At 41.9% G+C, this 11,135-nt stretch overlaps 2 protein-coding genes across 2 annotated transcripts; both read left to right on the top strand.

Moving 5' to 3' along the window:
* Positions 1 to 244: 244 nt before the first annotated feature.
* Positions 245 to 5,026, top strand: LOC134443745 (tumor necrosis factor receptor superfamily member 14-like). Its single transcript, XM_063193358.1, has 5 exons — positions 245 to 407; positions 1,474 to 1,599; positions 2,272 to 2,427; positions 2,959 to 3,046; positions 4,762 to 5,026. Exons 1-5 carry the CDS (start codon positions 245 to 247, stop codon positions 5,024 to 5,026), a joined length of 798 nt encoding a protein of 265 aa, XP_063049428.1.
* Positions 5,027 to 9,105: 4,079 nt separating this feature from the next.
* Positions 9,106 to 10,891, top strand: LOC134443744 (zinc finger MYM-type protein 3-like). Its single transcript, XM_063193357.1, has 2 exons — positions 9,106 to 10,421; positions 10,527 to 10,891. The coding sequence occupies exons 1-2, from the start codon at positions 9,355 to 9,357 to the stop codon at positions 10,762 to 10,764; spliced, it is 1,305 nt and encodes a 434-aa protein (XP_063049427.1). The 5' UTR covers positions 9,106 to 9,354; the 3' UTR covers positions 10,765 to 10,891.
* The last annotated feature ends 244 nt before the right edge of the window (positions 10,892 to 11,135 follow it).

The raw sequence follows: 11,135 nt of genomic DNA, 5'->3' as shown, positions 1-11,135 counted from the left end.
TTGAACTCTATCAGATCATCTCGGCCATAGTTGCCACCATGTGATTGGCTGATCAGAAATTTGCCTCAATGAACAGTTATTAAGTTATTAAGCTGTGTCAAGAAGTGTCAAGAATACAGAAGAATTATCATGTTGATTTTTTAGCACCGAGATATCCACAACTTGACTTGGCCTACATAGTGTGTAAAATGTTTGTTTTGTTTCAAAGTCAATGTTGATGCCAGACTGCATGGTTTCCTACACCATGTTTGACTCAGCCGATGCATATATGGTGATTCCACTGAGGATGTTTGTGGGAGTCTTGATCATGCTGGTCCTGTCTCTGCCGAACCCCTGTGGGTCACTGCATCCATGTGGGCCTGCTGAGTATGAAGTATTGGGGCAGTGCTGTCCCATGTGTAACCCTGGTAAGATTCTCTATATTTGTTTATGGCATATTATCATGATATGCCACCAAGCATGATGTCTATAGTAGATCAACGCAAAGTCAAAGATAAGATGTCGAAAGAGTTAGGTTGTTGGCAACCGACAGTAATGTCTTTTTGGACCATTATGACTCCTGTCAACTACAAGAGTAAGCCCTCCGTTCTTTCCATCTACTTTATCTTACACTGTTGTCATACCTTTCAGTCTGTTTTGTTAGTCAGCAACTTAGATGTGCTGGATGGGCCTTGACAAATGAGAAAATCATTTCCCATCATGAGAAAATTCCAATTTCATTCAGATTACAGATGTTTTTTGTTTCATACCGACACCCACCTTCGAATTGATGTCTAAAAGACAATATCAAAATAGGATAATAACTCAACTTCCCCGTTGTCCTATCCTCATTTGACAGACGTAAATCTTGCATCATTCTAATCATTTCAAGTTCAAGTTTCTTTGTGGATGTTTCATAATGTTTTGGTTGTCATATAGTTAGGCATTATTTGAGGTGTTCATCATTAATTTCTCATGGAAAAGTAGCCTACCAGCCCCACCCGCCAGCGGCCAAAATTATTTTTGCCTGCGAGTGGGTCTAGCCTCGGACAATGCCCCATGCCCTGAAACTGGCAGACCAATCACAACGCAGGAGATTTGTTTTGATTTGTTTTTAATCTTTGGAGGCAAAATCGGATGGGGCTTTGAGGGAGCGACAACAAAGCGTTGGCCAATGGGCACAGACACAGTTGGAAAAACAACGGGTTGTTCCCATCAACTATCTTCCGATGTCTCATTGATCGGGGTCAGACAGACTAAATATTTACATTTAATCTCACATTTAGTCTGGCTTGTCAGGCTAATAAGGATACACTGGGGGCTTACCATACAGGGGGCCACGTGTCAGGGAGGGCTTCAACCACAGTCCACAACACCAGATGATATGGTGTATTATGATATATTGTAGCTTCATGCAGGCGGTGCGTGATCAGACACATGCTTATCTTGGCTGTGCATGTGTCATTGTGTTTATCTGTTACATGTGTTTTCCAGGTTATCGTGTGCACAGACACTGCACTGAGTACACCAGCACCACATGTGCTCCATGCCCCCAGTCTAGCTACACAGAAGCACACAATGGGCTGGAATCATGCAGGACGTGTGCAGTTTGCGACTCAAGTAAGTTAAGTCAACAGAATCATTTATTTTTTGTTGTGAATGTATTATGCTGTATGTGCTTTAGGTGCTCTTGCAGGTGCAGTCAGTGTATTCCATGCTTTAGGTGCTCTTGCAGGTGCAGTCAGTGTATTCCATGCTTTCACTTTTAGGCTTTGGAATGTTATCGGCTGTCATTGCTTTCTTGGTCTTGGAAGTCTTCTTTGGAATACAGTAATGTTTTATTCTGTCATAATTTGTTTTGCATATGAATTTATATCTTTGGTCATATTGCAGGCTCCTGTCTACCCATCATTGCCTTCTCTTAAATAAAAGCTTTGCTCTTTCTTTTGCCACTCGTATTAATGTTTAAACAAATCCTGATGAGTAGCTGCTAAATACATAGCTGATATGATTGATTATGTACTGTATGTACATTGCTGTTGTGTGCTTGTCAATTGTATGTTTTTTATGTTGTTGGGGATATGCCAAGAAAAATTCCTATCGACTATGTGGACATGGCAATAAACTTTATAACTTGGACTTGAACTTGATTGTCACCTATGCTGAACAGTATTTGATTAGCTACCATAGCTTTTAAGCATGTGCCTGTCCCTCAAACAGTGTTTCCTGCTGCATCATACTTTTTTTAAAACCATAAACTGCTTTCAAACTCGATCTGACTTGATGTTCCAGGTGCAGGTGTGAGAGTGAAGAAGAATTGTACCAACATCTCAGACACACTCTGTGAGCCTCTGGAGGGACACTACTGCACTGACCCAATCAAAGATGACTGCCAAGGAGCAGTGGAACACACAAAGTGCAAACCAGGGCAGTACATCAAACTGCCAGGTTAGAAAATCTGTATAAACGCCCCTCGATGTGAGTAGCGATGGTAGGGAAATATATGAAGTAACACTACGGTATATCATTAACTAGAAGATGGAGTACATTTTAAGGTGTCTTATTTATTCTTATTTATCTTGTTGTTATCATGGAATGATGACATCCTTATGTGACACAACTATAAACATCTGATATCTGATATTTCCCACTGAGCTACCTTACTTCAGGGATCCCATTTGTGTGTGTGTGTGTGTGTGTGTGTGTGTGTGTGTGTGTGTGTGTGTGTGTGTGTGTGTGTGTGTGTGTGTGTGTGTGTGTGTGTGTGTGTGCGCGCGCGTCTCTGTGTGTGCGCGTCTCTGTGTGTGCGCGTCTCTCTGTGTGTGGGCTAGTTTGTGATCTTGTTAAATTTAGCTATTAATATATAATATATAATTTCTCTGCAATGGTTCTCTGGTATCTGTGTTGCCTATTAGTATTCATTTTCACACTCTATCATAAAATTGTCCAACTGATGTGTCTTTTATGTCATTCACACAGGATCAGCATCCTCAGATACTGTGTGCAGTGACTGCAACAGTAACACATACTCAGACGGGTCATCCCCATCCTGCATCCCACACACACAGTGAGTACTTTTAAGCATGTAGTATTTGTGTGTTGTACTTATGTTCTTATTCGGTAACACTTTATTTTAGGGATACATCTATTAGCACTAATACAGTAGTTACAATAGTAATGCCTGTGTAAGTAACTTGTAAGGCATGTACTAAGCAAAATAAGACAGTTGTTAAGCATGTATTCACAAATGTCTTGTTCATGCCCAATTAGGGATTTATTACCAATATAACCTTAGTAAGGACCTAGTAGACCTAGATTTCTATTTATGAGTAAGCAGTAAGGGCCAGAATACAATGTGTATAAGCTCCTGGTACATTGTGTGAACAAACCCTGAACAGTGTGAAAACAGATGTGGAATAAGGGTCCCTATTCTAAAGTGATGCATTGCTCAGCCCAGATGGCTTAGGGCCCCCGCACCACCTAGGGCCCCCACACTAACAAGGGCCCCCACTCTACCCACACCCTGCCCCTGGGAAGCAAAGTGTAAGAACTTCCCTAAATCTGCAGTAGTCTCATTAGGAACATTGATCTCATTTATTCTATCCAATATATAATACAGTAATTGGAAGCATTATATAGCAAGGATTGGACGTAAACTTCTCAATGACGGTGGGTGGTGAGATGTCATTTTTTCATACACCAATTAGTTTTAATTGTAAAAACCCTACAATAAATGCAGAATATAACGATGAGTAATAGTTTGGAAGCGAAACTAAGCTATTCCTTTGTGATAAATAAGTTAATGTTTGAGAAACTTATCTCCAAGAAGTGCAGTGCATGATGGGTACGCCCTTAGTCAGAAATGCAATGCATGGCCAATGCAGCAATGATAATATTTCTGTTGTTACGTACATGGCAAATTGTTTGGATAGCATCTAAATTTCACGAGTGAGGGGAGGAGCTAAGGACGTAGGCTCAGAGCTGGGTAGGTTGTCTGTTGGCCTAGATTGCGTACCCATCATGCACTGCACTTCTTGAAGCTAATGTTCTCAAACATTAACTTAATTATCACAAAAGAATAGATTAGTTTTGCTTCAAAACTATTATTCTAATGTTCTGCATTTATTTTGGGGTTTTTACAATTTAAACTCAGTGGTACATGAAACAAAATACGTCTCACCAACCCACCGCCATCGACAAGTGTACGTTCAATCCTTGCTATATAGAGGCTCCTGTTACTTTCTACACATAGTTGTGAAAAAGAGGAAACTAGATGACTCAGTTGAGTAAGTAGTAATTATTTAATATTCCCTTACACTATGTGGATTGGGGGGCTAGGTAGCGCGGGCCTGGGTGGTGTGGGGGCCCTAGGTAATGAGGGGGACTTTGGTAGTGCGGAGGCCCTGAGCCATCTGGGCTGACCAATGCATCACTTTAGAATAGGGACCCTTATTCCGCATCTGTCTTCACACTGTTCAGGGTTTGTTCACACAGTGTGTCGGGAGCTTATACACATTGAATTCTGCCACTTACTACTTACTAATAAATAGAAATATAGGCTTACTGGTCCTTACTAAGGTTATATTAGTAATAAATCCCTAATTGGGCATGAACTAGACATTTGTGAATACATGCTTAACAACTGTCTTATTTTGCTTAGTACATGCCTTACAAGTTACTTACACAGGCATTAATATTGTATGTATTAGTGCTAATAGATGTATCCCTAAAATAAAGTGTTACCTCTTATTCTACTGAAATGATATTGTCCTTTGCTTGCAGGTGTAGACCAGGCTATGACGTGGTTAAGTCCGGGAGCTCAGCATCTGATATTGAATGCCAAAGGACATCTGGTGCTGTGGGTTTTTGTGCCAGTGTCATTGCCTTGCTGTTTCTTACTGCTGTGCCACTGACTGTCTGGAAGATAGAACAAGGTGACCTTAACCTTAATTATGCCAAATTGCATCCCTTCATCTTCTTTCAAAAAAGAATGGAAAAAAGGATTCTGCTCATTATTCAAACATTACATACAAACAGTGCACTTTAGGCAAATATATTGACATGTGTTTTATTTTTTATTTCAGCCAACATGAAGAAGAGAGAAAATTACAGTAAAATCCATACAACGTAATATTCATTTTGGGAGAAGTGGTTTTATGTTTGTTCTGTTTTTTTATTATTTGTTTTTTATTTGAAATGTGCTGTAAAATGCATATTCATGTATAGCATTTCACAAGAAATATGTCATTTGACCTTACTTTTCTGTTGTAAGATTGACAGATGTATTAAACTTACACTGTGCACATTTTGGAAATACGTAACTTGTGTGCTAAAAAAATAATGTTTTGGTTCTGGTTGCCGACCGACCCTATCATTTTTTGTGCGACCCAAAATATTTTTTTTGAGTTTTTGGAATCCTCAAAAAAATATCGATGTTTTTTTGAGGGTTGTTCATATAAACAAGACACAACACGTTTCTTCATTCCCTTAACTCGCCATCTCTCACTTTACCTGCCTGCAAGTTACTGAATTTGCATCGCATAACTATCCAATAGGAGCAACATAAGCGCGCGCCACAACTGCCGCCCGGCTTGATATTAGAAAACCCCAAATGTCACTGCAGAGTTGCGCACCTATCGGTCACGTTGTTGGCTAATTATTATGCTACAACATGCTAATTGGTGGTCGTTGTCGCTCGTAAGTTTTTAAATAACTTGCCTCACAGCGTTCTTGCAGACTAATAGGCTATACGATGTAGTTTGGGAACCTGGCTAAAATGCCTGTCAAATGATAAGTCAATCGCCTTACCTCAACACCCGACACGGACACAGCCTGACCACCCGCCTCGAAATGCAACACACAGAAAACATTGAGTATCCACGATTTTTGAATGTATTGGTATTGTCTCGTCGTATTAGAAAAGGGCTTCCATTCAGTCACGCTGCATGTTGAACGAGATGCATAACTCGTTACAGCAATTCTAAAGTAGCACTGTATCTTGTAATTGTAAAATAAGTTAATACGAGAGAAGGGAAATGTTTTGCCAAAGTTTCCCTTCATTCTTTCATTTACCACAAGGCCTTGTTAACCAAGAAGTCCGTCGGCCCGAGCCCGTTATTTTCTTGCTCTCTCTCTCTGCTTGTCCCTCCACCATCGCGCAGCGCCATGTCTCACTCTCCGCACCTCCTCCAAATAATGAAATAGAAATTAACGATGATGTCGCCACAAATACGACTGTTCGATGAAGACCTAGGACTACTACAGTTGCCTACAATAATGATTTAATGGCAATGACGATGTTGCCCCTCGATCCTTCATTAAAACATTCATATCGCCTCAGGTGTCTACATCCTCGCGTAAAACAAAGAAGTGTGTAAATAGAATGTTTCCAAGCCAGAACCTTCATCCCAAGGAAAATATGGTCTACAACCGATGATGGAAAGGAATTTAAAAAAAAAGAAAACGGGACATAGCCTACAGGAGCTAAAACAGCAGTGTCAGGCAACTGGCAGCTGGACAGGTATTGCCAGAAACGTAGGCTGTATGAGCATCCTCATTCGGCTGTATGATCATCCTCATTTCGGTGACGGTCAGTATCTTGGCTCATTAATACTTATTACATTTCATTGTAGCTTTAGCAGGCCACACTCCACTATCGTCCTTGGCATTGTTCAACAAAGTTTATGACGAAATCTGGCGCATATGGGGGGTTGGGCGTTTCGGACATTAAAAAAAAAAGAATTTAAAAAAAAAAAAATCCGACCGACCCATGGCCAAACCTGACAACCAACCGGAACCAAATTCTTATTTTTCTTAGGCCTTATTGAAATATTGTCCAAAATGTTACTTTTCAACAGGGTGTACTCATTACTGCTGTGCACTGTATATTCACTGAATTGTACATGTCGTGTTTGTTGTCTAATGTTTATGCTGTTATAGACACATTGAGACACACTGGTGTGTGGTGCGATGTGTGTGTGTGTGCACTATACATTTCATTCAAATGCACCAAATGCACAAGACTTTCTGCTGTGATGTCATTAGCCCTTTCCTGTAGATAAGATCGCTGGCAATCCAATGTGCTATTTGCTTAAATATCTTAACTACATCATAACATCAATGCTATGACATTGCCAAGAGTCTGAATGAACAGCTTAGGACATAGTCATAACCATCTTGGTGACAATAACATTATACGGTAACATAGGTTCTGCATGAAAGGGTTTTAAGAACAACTCTCCAGCTCAGAAGGTGGCGGTAAAAGTCTACACAAAGTAAATAGCAGGAAGTTGTTCGTTCATCAATGGAGTGTTGGATACATTTAGCAGTGGAACTGATAACATTTACTCAGACTACTTTAATTAGTTTGCATGAGTAAGTTGTAATTTTCTAAATAATCTTTGAAATGGGTACTTTAACTTTTACTCGAGTACATTTGATCCTACTAATTTACTTCACTGTAATTGAACATGTAATTTGATCCCTCTAATAAATTTGAAATTAGATTTAATGAAGAAAAATTCAATGTGAGAGTAAAAACCTCAGCAAGGAAGAGAAATTGTGCCTTACACAATGTGTTGGATGACAAGCCTGGGCCCACCCATCCTTGTGACACTGCACAAAACCAAGTACGTATGGCCACGCCTGCCGACAGGGGGGAAACAAAGGAGTATGTTGTCCCGGGCCCAGGGAGGTAGTGGCCCCAGAATTGGTTCTCCATTACATGGTATGTATTGGGTAGGGAGGCCCTTTCAGGTGACTTTGTCCTGGGCCCAGCAAAAGCTGTCAGCGGTCCTGTGTGTGGCCATATCTCCTGGCTAATCTCTGAGCAGCTTTTTCATTTTTAGAACCAGAGTTACCACCTACTTATTCTGCCCCAAGCTGCAGACTGATGAAATCTTTGGTCAACAATCGACTTTCAGTTTAGCTTGTGTTTTACTAGAGGGATATAGGCCTACACATAGGCGGCGCTACAGCAAGACTCTTGGGGAAGCTAAAAAAAAAAAAAAAAAAAAAAGGGGGGGGGGGGCGTCATCGGAGAAACTGTTGTGGTATCAGGGTCCGGGGGCACTGAATCATTGAATCAGTCGCCACGCAAGGCCCTAACCGCGGCTTTTGATATATTATCATGACATTAGATGATGTTGAAACAAAATGATGAACAAATAAAACGGAACATTTCCATGCGCAACTACGGGTCTTCATGCTCGTGCGCCAATGGAACTGTCAAACGCGACAGGCACACACACGCGCACACACACACACACACTGAAGGCAGGAGAGGAAGACGGTTGCCACACCATGGACTATTATCTCGCAAAAATGTCTCGAGCAATCAAATCATACACCAGACTGACATTTTCATGCGCTAGGTCACTCTACCTCCATCAGGCCGGTATCAAAACTCGCAATCAAACTCGCAAAACTAATGACGAGGCAAAATGCGCACACACGGGGGGAGACAGGGGAGCAAAGAAGCCAGCTGATTGAGCATGGTTTACCATGCCCGAAAATATCATATGGGGCTATCATATCCAACAGACATATCAGATGTCGGTTTTGCAGCCCAAATAATACAAATATGCTGTAATTTTGAATTTCTATTTGAAGTAGCTTGTAATGTAGTTCACTACATTTTCCAGATGGCTGTAGCTAGCTTAATATGTAGCTTGTCTAGGAGAGCTAAATGTAAGCTTACTAGGTTCTACAAGTAGCTTGCGCAGCCAGACACTGTTCACTCCAGTCACACGCAGATGCCCAACAAACACAAGCGAATCTACACACATCACATTACATATGGTAACTAAACCACCCGGGCAGCCCACCATGAATTCAGGAAAGGGGTGCATTTTTGAAAGTGGTGTTAGCTTGGTGACAGGATAGCACAGGTGATTTGCTTTGAACTGAAGTGATGGCTAGTTAGACGGAAGACAAGTAGACAACTACATCGATAACAACATTGACAACAACATTGCCAACAAATAGTAAACTTAGTGCTTCGGCGAGCACATCAGGGGGAAAACGGATTTCCTACCTTATTCTGTCTTGTTAATTCCTGTTACTTGAAGATAGAGGCAAAATATCCATTTAGATTCGCCAAATAGGCTATCCATGTTTATACAATAGTTAGATCCGGTCGAATTATTTCACAAATTCTGATTGGACAAGAGGCGTTCTACACGTCACTAGGAGTGAGGGTATCCTCCAACACTCTATGAATGACTCTTCACATCTAATAATCACTCCGCGACCAAAGATACAAAGTAACCGTTACACCAACATTCCATTCCATCATTCCACAAAATACATACATAAACAAGCGAGAAGTAATCGAGGAAGTTGACAGGTAGCCTGGAGAAGAAAAAAAGAATAGCTATGGACGAGTTTATCATTAATTTCGATCTGAAGTATGAATCAGATGAGGAGGAGAGGGAGGAAAGGGCAAACATGGAGGTTACGCCGAACATCGCAACAAGAGCTGTCAAATTAACCCAGCAAGAATTGGACTCCATAGAAAAGAGCCGACACGAAGGGAATACCGTTAAACAAACTTCGTGGGCAGTGAACTGCTTTACGAGTTGGCTGCAAGAGCGCAAGTATACAGCGGATCTCAAAACAATATCAAAGGCTGAATTAGGCCATATGCTTAGAGAATTTTATGGTTCGATAAGAACAGTGAAAGGGGAAATGTATGGCATTAGCAGCTATGCTGGGCTGCGGGCAGGGCTCAATCGCCATCTCAACGAGCCTCCCCTTAGCCGCAATATTAATATAATGCTGGACACTGAGTTCGCAGCGGCTAATAATGTGTTCAAAGGTGTCCTCAAACAAATCAGGAGAGCTGGAAGAGACAAAACAACACATCACCCACCCATCTCAAATGAAGACCTTCTAATACTGAAAACCAGCACAGCCCTGCAGCCAAGCAACCCTAAAAGTTTATTACAGAAGGTGTGGTTTGATATCCAGCTACATTTCGGGCGAAGAGGCTGCGAGGGCAATAGGCAGCTGAAACCTGACTCATTTACACTGGCAAGAGACGAAAATGGCTGCCAGTACTACACCATGACGTTTAATGAAGAAACGAAAAATCACAAAAATCCGATGGAGAGGACCAGAGAGAACAACAGAGGAGCAATGTATGAGGAGCCCGGTAATCCCCTCTGCCCAGTGGCCTCCCTCACGAAATACCTGCAGAAGATCCCGGCAGATGGGAAAGCGCTTTACCTTCATCCTAGGCGGCATGTATCTCCCACAGACGATGTTTGGTACACCACTGTCCCAGTTGGGATAAATCAACTGAGCCAGATGCTCCCACGTTTGAGTTTGGATGCCGGGACGAAGGTGCGCTACACCAACCACAGCTTAAGAGCCACGGCCATCCAGAAGCTGTCAGACGCAGGACTCGCGGCAAGAGAGATCATGGCAGTGAGTGGGCATAGGTAAGCGCAACATCATCTAGATTAGGCACCCATTACACACATATTTATTAAGTAATTTTGTTTGTTTGTTTAATGTCTCGCTGTGGCATATGTTTTTTCTTGTAGATCAGAGAGCTCTCTTGTGAGCTATTGGCGCCCCTCTATGGAGAGCAGAAAGCGGTGGAGCCATGTACTTGGAGACCATCACCAAACTGGAGACCATCAGCAAATAACGTCAGCAAAATTGGATCAGCAGCAGCTATCCACCTGTTTCACCCCACCACCTGTTTCAGACTGCCAGCCAGGGCCCTTTCTCAGCGGCTGCACAATTGCAGGGAACGTTCAGATCAACGTCTACAAATAGGCAGGCAGCGCCGTGGTGCGCGTTGCGCGTTGCGCGGCAACCAAAGACAATAACTGGAACTATTTTTCGGAGCGGAGGAACAAGCAAATACACAATCAAATAAAATAATGAATATAATTTAACATCACTGTCAATGAACTAATTGTGTTGGCAAAGGAGCTATTGTATAAAAGCAATATAACACTCCTGGTCGTGAGGTTGTTCTGGGACACCCTCACGGGTGTAATTACCTACGGCACTCAGCCTGCGGCTTCGTGCCTGCGGCGAATCACACCCGTGAGGGTGTCCCAGAACAACCTCACTCCCACTCGTGTTATATTGCTTAAATAAACATTCCAGATTTCATTTCGTATGCAACGAGACCGCCTAGC

The sequence above is a fragment of the Engraulis encrasicolus genome, unplaced genomic scaffold, assembly GCF_034702125.1.
Source record: "Engraulis encrasicolus isolate BLACKSEA-1 unplaced genomic scaffold, IST_EnEncr_1.0 scaffold_360_np1212, whole genome shotgun sequence".
NCBI classification, from domain to species: domain Eukaryota; kingdom Metazoa; phylum Chordata; class Actinopteri; order Clupeiformes; family Engraulidae; genus Engraulis; species Engraulis encrasicolus.
The sequence above is the reverse complement of the archived record's forward strand: the minus strand, read 5'-3'. Positions and strand labels throughout refer to the sequence as shown.

Coding starts and splice junctions, on each gene's coding strand:
- LOC134443745 (XM_063193358.1), top strand. CDS start 245: ATGTTTGACTCAGCCGATGCATATATGGTGATTCCACTGAGGATGTTT. Junction 408..1,473: donor CTGTCCCATGTGTAACCCTG/GTAAGATTCTCT, acceptor TGTGTTTTCCAG/GTTATCGTGTGCACAGACAC. Junction 3,047..4,761: donor TCCTGCATCCCACACACACA/GTGAGTACTTTT, acceptor CTTTGCTTGCAG/GTGTAGACCAGGCTATGACG.
- LOC134443744 (XM_063193357.1), top strand. CDS start 9,355: ATGGACGAGTTTATCATTAATTTCGATCTGAAGTATGAATCAGATGAG. Junction 10,422..10,526: donor ATGGCAGTGAGTGGGCATAG/GTAAGCGCAACA, acceptor TTTTTCTTGTAG/ATCAGAGAGCTCTCTTGTGA.